At 45.7% G+C, this 23,737-nt stretch overlaps 1 protein-coding gene across 1 annotated transcript; it reads right to left on the bottom strand.

Moving 5' to 3' along the window:
- Window positions 1-7,705: 7,705 nt before the first annotated feature.
- Window positions 7,706-9,616, bottom strand: F4812DRAFT_387824 (uncharacterized protein). Its single transcript, XM_047932087.1, has 3 exons — window positions 8,574-9,616; window positions 8,208-8,528; window positions 7,706-8,144 (listed from the first exon to the last, which is right to left on the bottom strand). Exons 1-3 carry the CDS (start codon window positions 9,234-9,236, stop codon window positions 7,962-7,964), a joined length of 1,167 nt encoding a protein of 388 aa, XP_047790349.1. The 5' UTR covers window positions 9,237-9,616; the 3' UTR covers window positions 7,706-7,961.
- Between the last annotated feature and the right edge of the window lie 14,121 nt (window positions 9,617-23,737).

Genomic DNA, 23,737 nt, shown 5'->3' with positions numbered 1-23,737 from the left:
CCTTGGTAACCTAAGGTACCTAGGGTCGTTGTCTCTGATCGCGTATGACCACGGGCTGGGCTGTGATACAAAAGCCGGGCCGGACCGCGAAAGGAAGAGCAGCAAGAAGACATGTCTCGTCTCTGCCCTTTAAAATTATTTTTTCTTGTCGTCTAGGCGTCTAGGTACTTTTCTTTCCCCGCGCCCTCATGAGCCGTTAGGTAGGTCTCGGTCCCGTAAGTGAGAGACAATGTCTGAAATAAAGGGGGAAAGGGGAAGGAGGAAGGAGGGGGGGTCTGTTTCGGCAAAGAGCGGATCAGATCTCGTACAAGATCTTGCAGGAAATGCGAGTAACGTTAGGTGTTCCCTGGCGGGGAGGAAATAACGTGTAGATGTCCTGAAGATCATTCCTACATGAGTACAGTATGCATACTCCAGGTATGACTGTTCCGTCGTACCGTCAATCTGGGCAAGATGGAAAGATAGGATGCATGCAGGTTTATGGCTAGCTAATGTTGAATAAGGGGAGAGGTGGATTAGGCCTATGTGGTTTTTACTATTTTCTTTTTTTACTGCTATTTATAAGAAGAAATTAACTTGGTGTGTAGGCTACGCTTGTACTTTAGGGTCCCCGCTGCCCTGGTATAGCATCACGAGTCTATCGACAATGCAGAATTATAGAAGAGTTATTGCAGGTATAACAAGGCAGTATCACCTGAAGAGAGCTTTGGAACATGAGGCTAATTAATCCTTGAATCATTCGCGGCTATTAGTGAGCAACATGGTATAAGCTATAGCTATCCCATATTTACATGTGCAAACACGCCGGGCACATGTTGCAACAACATGATATTCGCACCAATGCCTTATGATGCGACAGGATCATGTTACTGGCGTAAGTAATACAGGTTTCACCCTTCCGTCCAGATGCTAGGGTCAGTGAGACACATCAGAGGAAACCTCAGCCCATAAGCCCGGGGCACAAGTTCGTATTGACAGAGACGACCGCAACGACGCGCGTATAATACAATTCACAATGGCGTTTGACTCGTATCACCAGCCGCCCATCTCGTCACACAAAGTTGTCTTGTCAAGCCCCTTGGCCTCGAAGAGCCCCACTACACGGCATCCTTTCTTGGGCTGGCTTCCAAGGTTGTTGACTTAGCGTCGAGTTGGATCTCGAATTCGAATGCGATCACCCGATACTGAGTGTGCTAGTCTAGTGCCTTTAGTCCGGTAGCAAAGTGGACATCGTTGTCGAGGGGAAGGATGAGTCGAGCTAAGTTATACCCGCATTGAAAGGAGCATCTTTTTAGAAGAACGCTCACCTACTTTTCCAAACATACCCCTGAAGGGACTTGAGCGGTATCGGGGGAACCGATAGGCGTTGGGGATGTAGATTTGTCACAACCTCAAAGTAACTAATTTCTAGAGGTACCTACCTAATGTATGAGGTAGTCTTAGGTAAAAGACATCGTGATCGATCTACCGCATAGAGCATAACGGATAGAAACAACAACAACAATGACAGCAGCAACGGGAACGGCAATGCGGAATAAATCCCCAAATTCTAGATCCTTAAAATCGGCCATCTTGGATTCCCAACGGGGTAATAATAAGTTATTATACCTTAGGTATAGTTAATCGTCATCTAGTACTTTAGTTGTACAATATAAGCGCCGGGTATGAATACGATGTACGAAGAATGCTTTATAAACACTATACGTTAGGTACCTACCTAAGACAGTAAGGTTCTTTGCAGTAGCGTACCAGCCTGTCAAAAGATGGCGCGGCACTAGAAGCTGACAGCGAATTCCCATTACTCGTGGAGGTTACGAGGTGGAACCCCCCGAGGTCAATCTTGGCGAAGTTGATATCTGACAACGTGACAACGCAGAGATCTAGGTACTAGGGTCTACTAGGGAATAGGTACAGGTAGGGATTAAATGAGAGTGACTAGTACTAATTAGGGTCATTAACAATCGGGTAGGCTATTTGCATCGTACATATCTTAGGTTAGGTACCTAGGTACCTAAGGTACTCATACCAGGTAACTTGTGAAGAGAAAAAAAAAAAAGCATTCCGGAAGACATGCCCGCCACATCATCCGGCATGGCGTAGCGTGGCGACGGAACATACGGAAGGATTTAGAAAGGAGCCGCCGATGTGCAACAACGGACTATCGGATTTGGTAACTACACTAGTAGCCGATTGCATCTGAGGATAACTTTTACCTACCTCTATGTATACCTAAGGTAGTGTAGGTACCTTGTATAAATTGTTAGAGATATGCAGTTGTGTAGTATTTATGAGCGTGGGCGTGCGGCGTAGTGCATCGTAATGCATATAAATATAATATCATCGATCGGGAAGGCCGAAGTAGAGAACCGCGGAATACCAAGAGCGTCATTGCATTGGTGGTAAGTAAGATGGAGATAGAATGGGTAAAATAAAATAGGGTGAAAAGAAAAGGAAGATTTTGGCGAGGCTTTTCGGTGGGTAGGATTTGTTGTGTAAGACCAGATCACGGGAACCACGGGAACTACGAGAATATCGGAGTTGTATATGTACGCATTACATGTATTATGTGAATAAGACGGCGACCTGGCCGCATATAAGGTAGGTACAGGTAGGTATATTAGGTACCTTATATACCCAAGGTATATACTTATATAAGGGGCTTAAATTTGTTGTTGGTAGATTCGTAGATTGGGTTGGAGAAGCCCAAGAATGGGGAGAAGAGGGGGGTTTTAATGGTTGGTACACATTGTATTATTTATCCCTTACACTAAAAGGTACATTGATGAAAAAGGGTACCTAAGGCATACTGTAATCGTTCAAGAAGTACCCATACATGGCAAATGCAAGATGGAGAGTGGGGTTTGATCTTGGATCTGGAAAGGATCTCGATTGGTAGAAAATGAATGACCTGCTAAGCCACGTGGTGACGAAGTACAGGTACTTGCTTGACTGATCTATCAAGTACTGTTTATAAGTACCTACCTGTAACCTAAGGTTAGGTACTCTTAGGTTAGGTACCTAGAATTAGGTTGGGTTAGGTCTACTGTCTATGCTCTCTCTGTGCTGTATGCTATTTTATACTATCGTATACCTAATGCTTTAAGTATATGATTGCGGGGATACTTCTATTCAATTATATTTAAGCCTTCCAATATTATGCACTATCTAACAAGTCTAACAAATAAAGAAAAAGGTTGTAACCTCAACCCGTGCCTCGTGACTCGGCTATCTACCACCAGAAGCCTAAAAATGGTTATGGTCAAACACATAAGTATAAAGATTGGCATATAAATCTTCTTAAGACTTAGACTTGCATGAATTTAGAGGGAAAGGAAGTTCGAAGCGACCCCGAACGCTATACGTACACCCTGTACAGGTTCTAAACGCCCTGTCTATAATCAAAAGTTTATTAACATTGACATAAGGGTACTTGAAAAAGCGTCTACGATATACCTAAGCCGAGTGGATTGGTTGACAGCAATATCGAGCTCGAACGCCTCAGAGTTAGCTCAAAGCACCCCCGGCTCGTGTCATGTTCAATATAGGTTAGAATCGTCACCGGCTGATCTGACAATGAATCAAGGATCGAGCCATGTCTTAGATTTGTACAAGGTGAGATGTACGAGGCAGCTTACAAGAAACAGGGTAATTTACACACATTGAAGAACGCATCTAAAAGAGACACTATGCAGCATTTATTATCATGTACCTGTTATAGGCTTTAATATAATGTTAGCCGCTTGATATTTGATAGGTATAAGTACCTCAAGTAGATGATTGAAAAGAGGACAAAAAGAATACTTGATATTGAGTAGTTATATGAATGATCTGGTAAGAGGTAGGAAAGACGGAAGCGCAATACTTATCCAGTATTCACAACGCCTCGTAGATTCTCAACAAATTGTCAGGAGATAGAGGTACATGAGCAATACTTGTAGAGATGTGATGAATTATGCATATCTTACATAGCTGAGCAGTTGACAATGAAACTTAATCTTAAGATAAACGTTGACATCTGGCATCCCGCAAGTCATGACCCAAACCTAAACCTTGTCCGTGGTATATCCGCTAGTCAAAAAAGAATAACTAACAGGCAGATAGGAGGTAAGCTTAGCCGTACTAAGCTCCTAAGGTTAGGTACCTGTAGATAAGTTACCTTAAAAATATCGGGCGAATAATACGGATCATAGATAGATACCTGGTAGCAAGACTGTCCTGACAGGGAAACTAAAACCTTGTTAGGGTCTTTGACCGGGGAAAAGACAAATCTCAAGACCGAACGAAAACAAGCTACGGAGCAACGTCGATATAAGAATAAACCACGTGAAGCAGCAAACCTCGGTGAAGTTAAATCCTATAGGAACGACAAATTATAAATTACATTATTAAATGTACCTAATAGTTAGGGGGGCTACGTAACGCTGATTCATTCACCAGCTTGGAACTACCTAACTTGGTGTTCGGTCTGCTCGATACTTGCACAATCTCACTTATCCCCATAATGAGAGAAATACATATTACCTAGAAGAGGCAAAATAGTTGTATACCTCCTACTACCGTTAAGTTTAGGTGCATAATAATAAGAAGGAGTGGGAAGAGATCGCATACCACTTGCAGCTCCTAGCTGATCTCGAAATGTAACTAGCCCCTGCGGCGACAGGAACACAAAAGCAATTCGTGCCAACGCCCTACTTCTTGTGCGCCTTTCTCCTACCTACCTAGCTCTTCCTAGCTAACCTCTTATGTGTGTGGAGTGACTAGGCCAATCCCGACGTTACATGAGACCTATTTTGAGAATGGGTGACATGAAAGTGCGGCTTAACGCACGGGGAGAAAAAAAACAAAACAAAAAAAAATATTGGAGGATGTGGCATGCGACCTGCCGCCCACCGGCCAGAAAACTCTCAGCAAGTAGATACTTTCGTATGTGTAGGTTAGGAGGTAGGTATGTACCTAGATTAGGTCCAGCCGTGGAATGTTAGGTTAGGCAGGTTTAGGTACCAAACCTAACCTCACGCCAATGATGATGGGGAAAAGGGAGTGGAACAGGATACTGTGTATTACTAGGTTACCTGATATACCTACCTGCCTATGCTGAATATTACATTGAGGTAGTAGATATGGTTCTCGGCTTTGAGTTAGGGGTCGACAGAACCCCCCAGTCTTTCATTCCAGCCACACCCCCCTTCCCCCCCTTTTCCTTTTTCTTTTCCCATCCTTAGAGGCCACGATCCCCCCGTCGGGATGTTTGACAGACGAGATCTGGCTTGGGGGGACTGTGCAGATCCCGCCTGGCCTGCATCGCGGCGAACTTGATTTCATGCAGCCCCCTCTCTAGCGCATCCGGGGAACACATGTGCGACGGATAGGTACCTACCTAAGGTAGGTAAGGAGGGACGATGATGACCTGTCATCTCCGTTTCTTCTGTATGCTAACTCATTACCGGCCAAGGTTTTTTATTGCTTCTGCCACACGTCCTCGTAGAAGTCCTATTTCGTCTTCGCGCATCCATTGCATTAGGTGTTAAGCGGGACGGAATGCAATCACCCTCACGTACATATCTACCTACATATCTACCATAGATATATACCTAACATAAAAAGTACTGTGCCTTATAGCTACCCTCGCAATCTATGCTATGCTATGCTGATGCTATACTATGCAAACTATCGGGAAGCCGAAGGAAACCTTAGGAAGGAAGGAAAGAAAAGGAAAGGAAAGGGGGTGTAGGCATATTACGTCAAAGGCGATGACGTGCAGAGTGACAACAGCGTCTCCTTGCAGCCACGTAGGGGGAACGGTCGAGCATCCGGTAGTAATATATTGAGCCTCAGGCTCCACAACCTTTTACCTGACGCAGGCGGCAGGCCTCCATCGCAGCTAAAAGGTACCTACATTAGGTACCTATCTAACCTACCTACCTTAGGTAGCTGTAAACTGCGAGCCAAGACTATCGATATTTCCTTTGCTTCGTTTGAAGTCTCCTTTTCATGCCGTGACGCGCCGGCGGTGAGCTGGGCACCATGAATGACTTGGGCTCGAACGTGCGAATGGGATTCCTTCGCGTTTTCGTCCCGATCCTGTAGGCAGGCTTGCCACACAATAAGTCATGAAAGAAGGCTTGACGGCTTCTCGTTTCCCTTTGGCTACCTAACCTAGGTAGGTAGGCTGGATATAGTCGGTTGATGATGTGAAATGCACTCGAATATAATAATTGCACCTAGCGAAGCGAGTCTGTCTTGACCGAACACAATCTCACTCTAATAATCCACACGCAAGAACTTAGGCAGTTATTATTATTCAGTATACTTACTTAATTCTTTTATATCATAGTGGCGCATATCTTTACGTGAGGTGAGTAGGTATTATCATACTAGCCGCACGCATGGACGCATTAGACAAAAGAAAGAAAAAAAAGCAAAAAAAGACCCCGAGGTCTCAGATCAAAGTCTTACAAGCTTATCTATCTCTACCTGTTTTACGGTTTAGATTTACTTGAACTTATCTAGCAATGTCACCGTTGATGGCAAAGGTTAGAAAGGTAGATGAGATTCATCGGTGGTCTCAACTGGGAAACCAGCTATGAGGATTTCGTCGTTTCGAAGTCTTGGCCGAGTCCATTGGTGTTAGGTTAGGTATCTACCTACCTACTAAACACCCTTGCAGCGACATCGGTTTAACCGTTCGAAAGCGCATGCCATCAATCTGACAGGTCACGTCGCACGACGTCTGTGGAAAGGTCCCCTTCCCGCCGTATGGGCGCCGCGCGTGCTTAATTGCTGTAATCGCTTAGAGCGCCTCATCCAGATACAAACGCAGATATGTACCTAACATACATATGTCATATATAGGTACCTAACCTTACCTACCTCCTACGTAGGTCTCTTGTCTCGGCTTCATACTGTGTCACCGCGTACTGCACATAGCCACTCAAGTTTAGGTGCCTGTTATAGGAAGGGACGGGCATACTTTAAGATGGCAATAGATAAACGTATGAACGTATTAGAGCTAAAGTGAGGTTATTAACAGAATTATACATTGAGATACATTGCCTAGGGAGGTCGAGATATTTCCTGCTCATCTAGCTCATATTCATCACGTTGTGATTACTATCTCCTAACCACAAAAGCGTACCAGATCACCCCTCATGTTTCCCAATGCTATGATCTTGATGTCGAGTTTTTATGTATTAACGTCTATATTTATACTAAGATTCTAGTAGAAATCCTACTAGGAATGCTACCAACGAACTAAGTCTAGACAAAGTCGTCATCGTGGCATGACAGAGAGAGAGTGTGTGTGAGAGTGAGGGAGGGCTGATTAACTCGGATCTCATCTGTGAGACCTAAAAGGACTTGCGTCACTAACCCCGAATATAAGGACGAAAAAATAGTCTCGTCTGTCTCATTGGTAGTCGAATATCTTTTTTCTTTTTGATTCAAACCCATGCCGTCTTCTCAACTCATTGGACTTGCGCTGCTCAGATGCTAAATGTGACCTCCCAAATATTCTAACTCCATCAACCCAGTCCCCATTTGCCTGGATTCATAATCCTACCCAGAACGTCAAATTGAGAAACAGCCAGACGCCAAACGATGCCCTGACGTGACCTCCCGAGTTCCTTCGCCCAGATGAGGGTATATACAACGAAAGTGACGGTAGCAACAACAGAACTGAGTGAAAAGCGTAGTTCCGAATCGGGTATAATAATTAACACGTTATATGATGTTCCAGAGTAGGTACAAATGCGATATTTGCTGGATATTTGCTGGCGGCGTATACGATAAATCTCGGGAGATCGAGAACGCAGATGTCGACGAAATTATTGCCTGGGAGTAATTCCAGAGTGAAGACTGCGTATATATATAACCTTTGCTCTGTCCCCGGAAGGCTTAAAACAAGGGATTATTGCAATACCGCGTCTTCGAATTATTTGGATATAAAACCTAGACCTCGAAACTTAGACACGCTCTTCCACGGTCTTTGGTCGAATAGACCGTTGCTCCATCTGGCGTTTTCTTTCGAGTTTTGCGTAGTGAAGTCCACAAGCGTTGCACAACGTCCTTGCACCGTCTGGTCCTCGTCGCCATTCTGGCGTATCGATCCTATTGCAGCTATGGCATCGACCAGGAGGTGCAGCGCGCTAAAAAAAACATACATGTTAGCAAGTTGAGATTTTACCTATTATGGAATATGATGGACTTACGCCTCGCCGCTTCTTGACCTCACTAAGCCCGTAAGGTTGTTTCATGCCATCGCCATACATACTTATATCGTCGTCGCCCTCATATGGCCCTTTGCCGCGACCTTCCCGGGCCTTTTCGGTCGCTAGACTATGCTGCACTATTTCCCGAAGATTTTCGAGCGAACGCTTGATAAAATCTACATTTCCGAGCATACTTGAAACCTCCTGGTCACTAGGCAAGCGTTCCGGGATAGGCTGTCCACCGTGCTGCTCTGAGGCAATCTTACTATACGCCTCAGCGAAATTGCAGACCGTTCTTGACGTCCACACTAACTGCTGCATCTGTTAGCTATAGCACGATGTAGGAATTGATGGTATAACACTGACCTTATTCAAACAGTCCTGGTAGTTCCACGACTCAAAATGCCGATTTAGAGTAGCAGAATCATAGCGGCTTCTATGCATCCCGTACTCTTCATCGCTGTGGAGAGGTGGGCGTGGTTGATCGTAAGGCGGCAAAGAAGGGCCAATATGATGCGGAGAGATTGGCGCTCCAGGTAGGGGGTATTGACCTGGAGGATATTGGATTTGAGGCGAGGGGTTTGCATGAGAATTTGATGCCGCTTCCGGAGGCTTGGCAGTGTCCCGCTGCTCTTGGAACGCATACGTTGAATTTGGAGGACCAGGAGGGCCTGGAGGCGGTCCAATATCTGATCGCGGGGGATAACGGTAGAACTTATCGTCATGTGCTGGCGGAACGGGCCGTGATTCTAGTGGCAGCTCGTTTCTTAATGGAGGAGGAAGACCATGACCACTCGTTAACGTTGTAGGAGTTGGCGAATAATGACTCGGCTTAGCCCCGGAGAATACTTCTGATATAGAAGGGAGAGATTGCCGTTGGGAAGGTTCCACCTCATTCGGCGTTCTCCTGCTCTCCCCGGGAGAAATCATGCCGGGCATCTGTGGTGGAGGTTGTTGATGATAGGCGGGCGGGAATGGAGGCTTGTGATGGTATCCCGGAGCTGGATTCATTAAAGCTGTAGCTGCCATCGTCGGTACTTCGCGATGCCGGTCTACTGGTTCAGGAAATCGCTGGCTATACGTATCAAGTCTGCTGGCGGGGGGAAGACCACTGGTATGAAGATATTGATCAACTTTGCGTTCGACGAAACGATACCGGGCGCACTAGAGCGAGCGGCTCCAAATAATAACGGACCTTTGCCTAGTGCCAGATGCACCCGCTTCCATAGCGGGACTGCTACCAAGAACGGTACCCAAAATATCCAACTGATCAGCTAGGGCGACTCATACATCTAAACTGTCCGGGGCACTCGCGGGTGCGTAGCAAATTATCCTAATAGCAACCGTCCAGTCGAACTTTCCGATGTCTCAATAGCTGTGTGGATGCGAAACGAGGAAGAGGACAAAGGCGATTCAGGGTCGCTTCCGTAACACGGGTTACTCAAGCTGAGGCGATCCGAGTCTACAGCTGCTGTTGAAGAATGCTCTCTAGAATATACGAATACACTAAATAGCAGCGCAAGTATCTTTACACTATATCTTGAGATCCTATCTAGTTAGAGAGGCTGCGGTGTAATATGAATGTAGTGGAGTGGGAAGAGATAATGAGGAGATAGCGGATGTCTTTTTCTCTCTGAGATGTTGACGGAAACGACTTGAAATACGACACTAAATCGATTCAACCACAAGTAGTGGCGGTACGGCTTTCGCCCTTAAGACATTCTTTTAGAAACAGCTCTTACCTTAACAACTAAGTGGGTCTGGAATATAGCCCGAAGACGAGTGTCTGCTTTTGTTCTTTCGGATACGTGTATCGCTGTGGACGTCTCGCTATTTTACCCTTGTCTCGGATTCCCTAGTAGCTGATGTGTTTGCTTATATGAAGGATATCTTCCTCTTAGCTGATCTCAGTTGTCTGGCTGTCTGGCTGTATCGGATGTCGTAGCGGGCCTTCCCAGGATACCGGTATATCTCGTTGCAAAAAATAGAACAGATGGAGTGTAGTATCAAAGTATCCAGCAGGATTGAAGATGACGTCTACGGTAGGATGCAGCAAGCGAACCAAGATTTCCAGCTGTCGATATCTTCGTGGTCAACTTTAAGACCTCGTGACTTTGGAATGGGGATGAAGAAAAGAAGAGAAGAGAAGAAAAGGTTCGAAAGCGGTGACGAAAACGTAGGCGACGTGTTGTAGATATTAAGAAGAGTTTAGAGAAATAAGCACAGCAGATTGGAGCGAGATGTATGCTACTCTAGTATGGTACATCATACATAGATGGGCAAATAACCTATGCGTAATAAGGAACACCAACCTGTAGTGCACGTACATAACTTAGGACACCCCTGCCTACCCATTTACTAGGTATGTATCATCTGTACGTGCAGCAACTACGCAGGCCACAGTACGGAGACTTCAACCTTGGGTCGCTGGAAGTGGGGGAGACGGGGGGCACGAAATACACTATGTAGTCAGGACAAGGGTAAGAAATCTCACAAGTCACGGCTTCGCGGCCAGTGAGTTGGTACGGAGAACCTTCGCTTCTATCAGAATCCTAGAGGTTAGGAAGCTGAGATTGCCTGAGATTTCTGAGCCACACCCCTTCCCCACCATCAACACTGGATCTTGAGGATCACAGCCAGATCTCGCAGGTCTCGTCGAAACAGTACCATGTCTAGGCAAGGTAGGTAATCCGTTGAAGGCAGAAGAAGCAGCAGCAGAGACGGGCGTGGGTGCAAACCTGACAAATTTTTCGGGTAAGAAGGTACTTTCGCTAACAGCCAGGAAGAACAAAACCACCACATCTGATTGCGAGAAAAAAAAAAAAAAAAAAAAAAAAAAAGACCACGACCACGGTAATATGGTCGGCTATGATGAGCTGGGAATAGCTAGATGACGATCTTTTGTTTCTCAAACTTACGGTAGCCCCAGTTACATGGGATTTGTGGGCGAATCTTAACGTGAACGGATCGCTCCCGACGGCCCAAGTCTTAGGGACCAATACAATATAGGTATAAGCACCTAACTTGTGTAGGAATAGCGAGTCCCGAAACCTGTCAGGTCACGCCATTATCCTCACTGCGAAATAAGGTGGCACCACTTTTTGGCAATCCAAGGCTGTTAGACGGTGAAGGTAACAAGGCCCCCTTAGGTGGCGATGGGACCGCATCGACTAGCATCTCTTAACAACTCTTTGGCAGCTTAGATCGAAGATGAGATGGCGGTAGACCCTAGGGTTGACCGGGGGGGTTCCGCAAAGGGAGTCGTTCCTGATTGGGGAAGGAAGGGTATGATTCGGTACGCCTAAGGAACCCGACCTTTCATGACGATCTCTCGGTGACAATCCGCAACCTTGAATCCGAGTAAGGATGCGGATGGGTTTTCAGAGAAGGAAGCCCCATGCATCGACGCATCGACTAACCTAGAGAGCCTAGTGATATGACACCATACCATGAAGAGGTAGGTTAGGTATATGAGATGTGCATAAGTTTTTTTTTTCTTTCGGAATCTGATGACAGCCTGGCTAGTATATCGTAACATTGCTCGTACATTTTTTTTTTGGTACATTTCTTCATAGGTACGATGCAGAAGTTCGAGTCGAACAACTTTGTTCTTGGGCGACGAAGAACCTGCGGGTATCCTATTGACCTTTAGCAGCAGATACAATTTAGGTATTGTACATATTACAAAGTCTTAGAGGAAGCTGCAGGCGAGCATCACTGGTTGTTCGGAGAAGAAGAAAAAAGAATTGTAAGATTCGGAGACATGGGGGGGTGTGGACATGGGGAATGGAAGATGATGGGGTTACGAAAGAAGAACATGGCGAGCGAGCATGGCATGGCATGTGCAGCATGGGCTGAAGTTACCTATTATTACCATTATTACAGGTACTTTAGTACCTACCTGGTAGGTATCTAGGTACGTATTTACATTTACTTTGATGTACGTGTACGTATTTCTATGTACGTCGTTACGTAGTGTACCTAATCCCATGCAGTACGTACCGTACTACATAATACATACTACTACTTGCATACTTGCATTTAGGTATGTTAGGTCTAGGTACTTACATAGTAGGTAAGAGGTAGCTTGTAATGTTTTGTACAGTACAAGGTACACACGCTACACACATAGACACGATGGCTGGTGTGGTACCTAACTTACCAGCCTACCTGGTAGGCTAAGATGGATACCCAGATGGATCTCATTGAAATATTATGGGCCGTCTATGGGGCCGCTTTTTTTTCGCATGGTTTAGCTGTCCACTGCAGCCGTCGAAATCTACCCTCTCTACTTTAGTCTGGTGGAGAAGGTTGACAGGAACCAGGTATGGCCGCTGCAAGATGCCGAAAGTGCATGTACACTCGGAGTACCGCTCGATCCCTTTTGAGGTTATACTTGCAATTTTTATTTTTATTTCCTATTTCTTACTTCTTATTACTACTTACCAAGGTATCTTTTTATTTTCTTCTCTATTTTATTATTTATTCGTTTATATCATATATATTAATTATACATGCAAGTAGGTACTTAAGATGTACGTTTGATATGCCGGTATGTATAACAATAAGTACCTCCTATTATCTGTCATATGTTTCCTCGTGCGTTTCTTGACGAGTTCATTTTTTATTCCTAGTTTATTGCTGTTATCAATCGTAATTTTCTCTTAGGTCATTATATGCACCCCACAACGTTCAAACCCGCAGAGTTCGAAATGCTAAATCAAACACGTATTTCGTTTATTTCATATGCCATGCTAGGTACCATGGCATATTTAATGAAGCAGTACCATATCTAATAACCTTGTTGTTAGTGCGTTCATTTAGTAGCTTACATATAGTTCATCATTTTACGATAATTTCAATGACCTCATTCAGAGAGAGATTGGGAGGGGGGTTGTTTTAATGACTTGGGACTGAAGTACCCTACCCTAGCCCTGTGAAAATGGTACTGCAAAAATGCTGTGTAGGTGTAAGATAATGACCAAGCTTCTCAAACATTCGAATAAACCTTGAAACCTTCCATCGCCTACGAAACACCATCTCGAAGTACCTAACCTAGTGCGATGCTAAAAAGTGAGGGTTGCTAAGAAAATTCCCCATATGTACCTAAGGAAAAATAGGCGAGATCAAATCAGATCAGATCAGATAAAATCGTAGATTACGATAGCGTTAGGTTCTACGCAATGGGAGTAAGGGAAGCTTACCTTATTCGTTAGGTCACCTATCAACATTAGGTACTAATAAAAGTTGACAACCCGCCTCGCACCGCTAAATCTTGCCATTTTCTTATTTGTCTTGAAACACAAAATGCATATTTAAAGGCAGGTACTTACTAAGTAAACGCATACATATGCAACCGTTAGAGTCGGGAATACATATCGGAAAATATGTCTAAATATATTGAATAGGTACATACCTCCGGTAACGCATAGGTACTACTTACACAGTACCTACCTTCTAGGTTAAAAATGCTCAGGTGATAAAGGTTAGGTACCTCTTTGACAGTTTCATGTAACAACTCGCTACAAGCTTTCCAGGTCTTTTGAATTATAAACTTTGCTTAACTTTTTAAGGTATTCAGTTCCCGCATCTGCCGTTCTTTGACATTTAATATTAGGTTAGGAGGTACTTACATGCTATTTATAGCGACATATGAAAACTCGACCACCTACTTTCCTTCTCTTTTTCAATTCCTCTATGGTTGATATTTACTAGTATTGGCCTTATCACCGACGAACGCAAATATTAGGTTAGGTAGGTTTCTGCAAATTATGTATATAACCATATATACCTCTTAAAACAGGTCTTGGTCGGTATCATCGTCATCAGCCAATCCAAGATCACCATTCCATCCCGGGGTTTCGGTCAGATTTGGAGAACCATGTGGACAAATGGTTCGACTCGGGCTTAGCGTGCAATTAATCGATCAGGACTCGCTCCTCGGCTAGATTGCCCTGCGCCCCCATGCTACTAAACAAATTTTCGGAGATCTCGCATCCAGATTGGCTTGTTTGGACAGATTAGCGACCGATACGCTGAAAGGTAACTTGGTGACTTGAACCGCCCAGCTGGAATTCGTGACATTAGTGACGATTGTAGGAGCACTTGGGAATTGTATAACACAATTTTTATCGAGACGGCTCGGTTGTGTTTCTCTCGACGTGTCTTTCTATACCTCTGTCGAGTATATTAGAGTCTATTACCGCGTAAGCTACTTGATCCCGGAAAGTTGTGTTATTAAACTGGAAAGAGAAGAGAAAAAAAAGTTCGCTACCCCCTTAACCCGAGGTTGTTTTTTAGGCTTGCCCCTGGGTGATCAAGCAAGACCTACTATGTTAAGTATTGTCAAAACTCGTGGATTAGACAAAGACAACTACCTACCTAACCTATAGGTAAAAAGTAAAATATAGGAGTTAGAATTTGCATTATTCAATACTATAGTTATTGGTCCCCTTTTTCCTTTTTATCCACCCGTTACTAAAGTCTCACTGCTTTCCTTTGATAGATTCTGAAGTAACTAATTTGTAGATCTAGAGAGACTAACAATTACAATATTTTTCTAGATACTTACGGTACTCTACTGTACCCCTACTTTAAACGTAATTCATTATGCCAAATACGTGCAATGATTACGAGTTTCCGCATCACAATGCGTAATTTGCCGGTGTCGCACGCGACTTGGATGGATCCCCAATTTATATGCTACCAGCACCAAATTACTTACACGTACAATAACCCCCGGGCGGGCAAATCAACACTCGCGTGTATTGTACATCTTTTTCTCCCTCTCTCTTTTTTCTTTGTAAGGTTACGATCAGATTGCGGCAGGCTGCATTAACTGATCTTACGCGCAAAACTGCCGAGCCACGAATGTGCAACGGCTAACTCTTCTCGGAATATATCTCGCCGGAAACACCTAGCCTCACAAGGCGAAGATCCGATCTTCGTGATCATACACACAGGGTACAGCAAAAAGCTACCCAAACATTCCTTAGCGTCCTGTGTCGAAGGAACGCCCTTACTGAATTATGCTAAGGCTGTTCAAGTTGAGCGAAATATTTGAATGCATACTATGGTAATACGACCTCGTTGCATTGTATCAGTCTGCACCTCGGATTCTTTCCCCTGAGGACATTTGCATAACTCGCAAACTCTTCTTATCTCGGTTGGGCGCAAGGGAACGAAATCTACCTAAGTACCTCTCGAGATGCCATGATAGGTTTTGTTCAACCGGACCATTCTATACACTACTATTGTACTCATGAGTCAAACAATGGACGATCTTCAAAGGATTAGTCGGTTCTGGTGGTTATCTTTGCGTCATAACGCTGTAGCCGCTGGCCTTTAGTGTTTCGTTGTCCTTTCTTGGTGGCCGTGACGTTAAACTTATCAACACGAGGTTCGGACACAATACTAGAAGAAGCACGGGGCACGAGTTTACGGCTTTTACGACTTAGTGTAACCCTTATGCTGGTAAATCAACCCATCCTTAAGAGCGGGAACACATAACCAGTCACAAATACCATCTTGCAAAAAAAGAAAAAGGAAGCTGATGCGATCTAAAAGTTATCGGGTAAGGTACCGCTATCTAAGGGGGAAATATTAGATCGGTGAATCGAGACCAGATATTTGACCATCACTGACAGGGAACACCCCTCCTCAGTTACGCATGCGTATGTGTTCCATAGCATTCCCACCTTAGAAAAAAGAGGATTTTTTCGATGCAATATAAATTTAGACTGCCATGTCAGCACTATATCATAGGTACGTTGTATAGATACAGTGGGTACCTGTTAACTACTCGTCCGTGCGGCAACTACACAAGGTTCATACATTGAACGTGTACGCGGATTTTAATGGAATTCGATGGGATTTAAAAGGTACTGGTCCAATCGTAATGTGTGCTAAAGCATTCTGAGGCACTTATGCCGTACAAATTGCACGTGGATATCGCCAAGAAGACTAAGATCGCCAATTCAACCAGCTACTATCCATAGTGTATAGGTAGTATTAGAAGCCTAAACAGATAGTGTAAGGCGTTGTCATTGCCTAGCCGCTCCACTTTGGGATATTTTCGAGGGCCTGCCAGCGTGAAACGCACGCCCTTGCTCGAGGATTTGAGGAGAAGAGACATAATCCCCTATGCTAAAGAAAACCCGCCAACTAGTTGCTCATTGGCGGAAAGAAGTCCTACGCTTGTCAACTATCTCGACCTCATACGCACTAGCGACGAAAGTATTGGTAGGCCCCGACCAGCTAGTGAAAGCTATAGAACATACTACTTTGGCGCCCCCCGTTCCTCAGTCTATTATGAGGTTTTGATGCGTTAGATATCAGCGGTAGTGATATGGACAACTTGTTCCTACGAAACAGGCGCGGGTATATCGGCGGATTATCCGTTCAACATACTTTTTGGTACCTAACGCATTGAGAGGTACCTACCTAAGGGAACGCGGTGAACATAAAGGCTGCCGCTGAGCCATCGAAATGACAGCTAGGGCTAATAATATAAGTGGCTCTTTTTAGCCCTTTCGGGATTTGGTCTCCTAATCTCGGCCAGCGTTCGGGATTCGCTCAAGGAGAGCGTGTGGGTCAAAAAAAACAATTACACAGGCGAGAGAGATGTGAAAGGGAGAGGTTTAGGTACGGGTTGCGACGTAAGGTACCTACCTACCTACTAGGTAGTGTACAATACATAGCATATACCAGATCCCCCATCCACCGCCGTAACTATCCCCGGTCAGCTCTATATATTGGAATGATTCGAAACCCCACGCGCGGAGGGTCCCAAAGTCGATGCTAGAAAGTCTAGAAAAACTAGAAGCTGCCCCAGGCTACCGGGTTTACATCCGATTCAGGAATCCGTACCCCTAAAATCCTTCTGAATTGGGAGGCGATCATCATATACGATAGGCCAGAATAGCTCTTCGGTTAGGAACCTAGGCATTAAGAGGTATGTAGGTCAGATCCTACGTACCTCTCCTCATAAGCAATCAGGCGATTAAGTTGATAAAGAAGCTTTGGACTCAGATGAGATCTGGTAAAGAAGACCGCACCTAAAACACTCGGCGTACGCTATTCGTCACTTGGGGGTGCTATCCGATTTACGCATCTCGCTTTCCCAACCAACTATATGGAACAGCTACGTCGGATCAATTTCTAAGGCGACCGTGCTGGCGACCTGACGTACCCGCAGTGTCTTTGCCGTGCAATATTGTATTTTCAGGGTGCTTCCTACACAAGAAATGAATGACTCCAGGCCAAGATATGGCGGGTAAGGTAAAAGGAGTCGCGCTTCGCTCATGCTCGCCAATAGCAATGTCCAATATAGGTTGTTTTGTGGGAACCATGTGCGAGGACCACCTTCGGCAGGGCTTTCCAGCGACTCTAAGAGAACCTCGTCAAGAGCCTCATTCTCAAAATCACGTTTTGACAACCTGTCAAACTTGCAGCGACGCTGCACGACGTCGGAACTGGTGAAATTTGTTTGCTACGAACCACGAGTTGTATGCCAACCTCGCGAGCTTAGTTGGCTAGGTAGTAGACGAGTCCCCCCGGTGGTGAGGCGAGCAACCCAACGTCCTAGCGTTGCATCCGGAACCTATGATAGGATGAGTTAACTTCCGCACTCCCCTCCCGATCCATCAATAGTGGTTGCGAGAAGTGGCACGGTACGAGCTTTGGGAAAAACTAATAAGTGCCTAACGTCAGCCATCGACCCAAGACTGCGGTGTAATCTGGATCCCTCCCCCAAAGGGCGGCCTCGATTTGCAGACCACCAGATCTGTCTCGCCTTTCGTAGAAGGATTTTTTCCTTCTTCTATTTTCCTTCTTCCTTCCGCTACTTTGGTACCGACTGGGGGGGCGGGGGCCGGTCTCCTGTTTCTTCCAGCAATCATCTAGTCCGGTACACCAGACTTACCAGATTCGCTGGCGTTTCACTTTCATGATGCCTTGCGCCCTCCCATGGGGTGTGGTTTCACTGCAAAGAGCTGAAAGAAATGCATACCTACCTCTCTCGTGACGATGAAACCCCTTGCCCAATAGTGCGCAATCATTTATCTATTTATTATGAAAGGAAAGGTGATTTTGCCCATCCTCCCCTCGCGAGAGGCCATACGATAGATGCTCGGATCCCGCTCCAAGTCCAGTCCATTATCTTTGCTCTATAAAAGAATTGTCAACGTGTATAGGACTCTTTGCAATTTAGTACCATTCCCGTTCCGTGATCGGTTCGATACATATAAGAAAAACCCGCCGGGCGTTGAAAATCGCTCACTGAAGATTATGCCATTATGGCCAGTCTCGCACGTGTCCGGAGGAATGATGAGCTGGCAGATGACCCTTTTTTCTGGGGGGGGGGGGTCGTCTTGGCTTTGAGGCATATCTTTCTATTATCCCCCCGTCGAGACAATGAACAATCTTATACCATTGCACAAAGCTATATTGATTTCTATGTTCTATTTCGCTGTAATCTAAACATTTCCGGCGAGCATCGTAGGGGGTTGAACCTCGTTGCTCCCGTTTTGTCAAATACCTAGGACTCTTGTCCACAAGGCTGAATGGAACCCCCTTCGTTTTCTTGGAATCTGGATCTCTGACCGGCGAGCCAATGATACCCAACGCGTATGATCGCCTGATCTTATAGTAGATCTAGCATGGGGCGTTTACCGTTTTTTTCATCGCTACTACCCATACAATTTTTTTCCCCTTCTTATCTCATCGTAAGTCGTGCCGCAATGGTGGCCCATTTAGGTAACCACCTATCCGATATTACTTCTGTTTTGGCCGGATTTGGAAGCTAAACCGGCTCGACCATGGATATGCCTGCTAAAATAAGGGGTGCACGCTACCCAGCTGAATTCCATGGCCCATAGGCGGAAAACCTCGATTCTATTTTGTATCTTATCTCGATAGAACACCTCCGTTAGGCGGATGCCGAGTCATGGTGTGGGATTGTCCCATACCTAGAAAATGCCTGTGTGTAATGCGTAATGATACTAATACTGGCTAGCTCTCCTCTCGGCGGTGCTGCCGTGCAAAAGCTATTCCGGCCTCGGGAGTCCCGTTACCGCCAGCTTTGCCGTAATATGTTTGTTGCATGCGCTTTGAAGCGAGCACCCGGCGTACCCTTGCGTTCCTCTCGGATGGCTTAACCAAGCCCAATCCAAGTCCCTACGCTATCCGTCCACAGGCGAGCCTTGACTTGTTATGATATAATACATATTGTCGTATTAATGCACAAACCTACATATACTACATAATAAAACTACGACATGTCCCGCTACCACGTCGCCTTGTCCCGGTCCTATCATAGCCCCGCCATATTTTATGGTACGGGTAGCAGTAAGGTTCAAGTGCCTGCAAATTGTTTCTGCATCCGCTTGCCCGGGTGTTTTTTATGATCTATCATTTTTTCTTCGCAGGGGGCAAGCATAAATTTATATGGTTCTGCAGTAGACACCACCTGTTTCCGTGGCTGAGGATTATTGGATGCTATCGATGGATTCGGTCCACCAAAGGGCGTCATGGCATTGTACAATCGTACTGTACAGCATCGTATGCTAGCCAGCAGGCATCGAGTGGGTCAGGACGTATCGCGAGTTTGAGAATGAGGAAACTTGAGACTCGTCTGCGCGAGAGACAAAGCACCACACTACGTAATCAAGGGCTAGGGGCGATAGGTAGTAGATACAGGTTTAATAGATTGTAGTGTTGATGGGGAGTTACATACATACCTCTCCTAAGTTAGCCTATACCAAACACTAGTAGACAAGAATCCGGAGGTGGCCGGGCACTCAACCAGGTTTTTTACCTTCTTGCATACCTTACTTAGATGTTATTCGATAAGGGGGCGCCTGAGGGCCGAGGCGCGACGAATCTAGGAATATCACATGAGCTTTCCTTACCTAACACGCCTAGCACGATGCTACTCTTCCAATGCGACGTTGTGGCTTTGGTCCCGGCGATCACTGGGGGTTCCACTGTATCCACTCGATGCTTATCACGGCGAGGGGGGTGACAAGGGGACAAGGGAATTACTGGCCTCCTATTGGCGCAGCAAAGTCCGGTGAAAGGAGTGGTGGTGAAGCGTCCGTTCAACGCCCACCGCCTAACCAAACAACCCCAGAGCCTGGTCCTTGAATGAATTAATGAATTAAGATCGGGACCGTTTCTCCCTGCTGCTTCTACAAGATGGATGCATTGCAGGATCTGACTTTCTAACCCAGTTGTCCATACAGAGCCCTCGCCTCGCCTGGGGTCAGGGGCTAGCTACTCCCATAGGCGATTCCGAACCGACCAATAGTCGCCCCCTTCCCTAGCCCTAGCCATCCTAAGTCGTAGAGTGTCAAGCAAATCTTCACCAGCCGGCAGCTCCCTGCGGGTCCTGTATCATACGTACGGTACCTAAGGTACCTGGTATGATATAGGTATCCCCAGAGTATGGGCCCTGACGTTATGCTCTTCTAGCCGAAGGTGTTGTCGTCACGAAGCGTGAGAATTCTGTCATATATCATTTCTTACGAAATGAGAAGTTCAAGAGCGAAACAGCGTGAGTTGTCAATGACTGCAAATCACCTGTATTATTCCAAGGAACTATATGTGGTACGAAATTACTAATTAAAAGATGAGTGTTACCACACTCTTGATTACCTGTCACTTTGTTCCGCATATCGGGAAGCACCGTTTTTGTCGAGAAAAATCAGTATCTCCTAAACCGCGCAGGCGCGCAGGAAAAAAGTGATCGCCGATAATGTTTCCCCTCCTCCGCTCCACTCCTTGGTGTACTATGTATGAGGTGTGCATTTGTATCAATACGCTTGGCTTATGCTGTAGCAGCGCAGTCACGATTAACAACCCCCTTTTCCCTTCGCTTCCGCTGATACCTCGGCTGCTCGTGGATGAGAAAGCTACCTCTTACCTACGCGTTGTACCGCCGCCTTTTCCCTCATGTAAAAACCGTACGTTCCTCCTCCCCGGATATGTTAGATCGCGATCCTATGCATCGAGATAATCTATCTAAACTCTTGGCCCCGTACCCGTCTGGCATGTACTACTATATATATATGACATTCTGTAATTATGTAAGAGGACAGCAACTATGTCTTAAGCTGTTGTCTCAACCCGTTGTTTCAGCCTTACTGTCTGTCAATGTAAGGTCTTCCGTTTACCGCCCAATAGAATACCCCAGGTATTTTTTTATGTATGTCTTAACTGGCCCTCTCCAGCCGATAGGCTCATCTGCGTAGAGAAAGATGTAAGGGTAAGATTTCTTCGAGGCGACACGTCGTCTGCTGCGCATCTTATTTGTCTACCTAAAACACGGCGAACGAGATACCTGCACAAGAGGGTACGGCACTTACAGCGTCTCCGGTACGCTAATGAGTAACAGCGCCTCCATAGTTTAAAATCATACCTGTGCTTCGTACATAGATCAACTTTGCGCCGCTGATCTTGTTACTGACCTATGAATTGCCTACACGCTACATGATCCCTCAGAGTTGCCGTCTCGTCTAGACTCGAAAAGTGCAAAGTAAGCAAGGGAGAGACGGCAAGATGCAGTCAACCGAGACAATCAACCAACGAACCCTCGACTACTTATACACAACGGAGCTATAACGCCCTGCTAGCCTCCCCATGCAATGCAATCGTCGCTTCAAATCCATCGGCAATGTAACTGTCGAGGTTAACAGTAATCCGTTGCCTGCGGGACGCAGTTGTGTTGAAGGTGGTAAGCTGACCATAAGATCCCGCGGATGTTATCGAGGGTTCGGAAGAATGAGAGACAGAAGAAAAGGAAAAAAGAGACCTGTCGTTTCATTTAACTTTTTTTTTTTTTTTTTTTTTTTTTTTTTTTGGTCTGAGCAACTCGACCCGATCTCTCGATTTCTCCATGCAATCTTGCAGGAGGGGGGCGTCCTTCAGTGATCTTATTACTTCCCCCCCTCTTCCCCTCCTTACCCTTTTTTTTTCCCGCCGAGTCTCGCAAGCCAATCCCAGCCATCCACATGCACCACCGTAAGCGGGATAACGCGTGCCCTTCGGGCGGTCGCATGGTCAGCGCACGATCTCGAATCATCTATCTATATTGACTCTGGTGGGAAGGATCCCGCTTCTTCCACACGACATACCTATAAGAGAAAAATACATATAATGACGCAGTCCTTGTGCTTCGCAATCTGTTGCGCCGACTGCTGCTGCTGCTGCCGCCGCCGACGATCCATCCTCCGGGGTATGCGCGTGTGCGTATGTCTGTGAGTGGCGACGAGCAACGCCGTATATCCGGACGGGCTTGTTCTGGACCTTCCTATATATCATGTCCTATCTTTCTACAAACGTCCATCTGCATACGCCGAGCCTTGCCCTGTGCCATTGTGTTGTTGATCTGCCTCAGAGTTTAAGCCTTTTTGGCCGGCCTACCCTGAGGGATAGTTGATATGTGACAGGTCTTTTTGCTACCTCGGGTAGCGGTTAGGACAGATAGGAATCGAGACTCAGTCTCATTTGTAAAGCAACGGTGTACTGGACTACCACTAGATGACGTAGCAGCAGTAAGAATGCCCATTCCCCATACACGGGAAGAGATTTATGCGCAATCTCAAATTACCACCCGGCTAAGCAGTATTAGCATTTGCGCAGTGCCTATGTCTGTTAGTGAGTGACATCATGCAAAATAGGGACCCTCTTGGCGCATGTAGTTTCGTTGAAGCCTTGTCCGGGCGGGAGACGAGTCAGCTTGAATCTGATGTTCAGCTAATCGGAACGCATCAGATTAATTGCGACCTTCAAGCTCCTATGTGGCGCCGCAACGCCGTGGCGATAGTGGCTTCACATTTGTAGTTGACTTTGAGTCATCGTCTATTATTACGTCCGGTCCCATCTTCTCCTTCTTTTACGTAGACAAGAAAGGTAGAACAAGCCTGGTAGGAGGCAGAAGGATATTGTCCTGGAGTAGATAATTGATCAAATATAGCTACGTTGACCGCTCCACGATAGCATAAGCAGAGAACGAGGAGTCATCGGTGGGCTCCCTATTGGATCAAGTTCTCTGCTCAAGGGCGCATCATTAGCATGCTATGATCAGCCTACGGGAAAGGTCTGCCGGACAAGCACCCATTACAGCCCTATAGGTTTCATGACAGGAAATGCCGTGTCGAGGATAAACTACCTAGGAGGGAGGTATAGGTAAGGTTAGGTAGGTTCACACCACTTAATATATGATAATATATCCTACTATATTGTACACGCCTAGTATGTACAATGGGCAAGTCTGGCGGTGGCTTGAACGGAAATAATATATAAGAATATCATTAAGCGGATACTGTGGCTATGCCTTGTACTTTCTCTCTATAAGGTTCTTCTCAGACGTTTAGTATTGATTCATTCACCATTAGCAGGACGTTCTATTGGGCGAAGTGGAAGATAGGGTCTAAGAAACTGAATAGGTATCTGGACAGTGACATATTAATCCTACCCCCTTCTAAGATAAGGAAATGTCCTCCATATAAATCTGGCATCCGGCGGCTTAC

Source organism: Daldinia caldariorum (genome assembly GCF_022478825.1).
Source record: "Daldinia caldariorum strain CBS 122874 unplaced genomic scaffold F4812scaffold_8, whole genome shotgun sequence".
Lineage (NCBI taxonomy): Eukaryota > Fungi > Ascomycota > Sordariomycetes > Xylariales > Hypoxylaceae > Daldinia > Daldinia caldariorum.
This window is presented reverse-complemented; position numbering and strand designations above follow the sequence as displayed.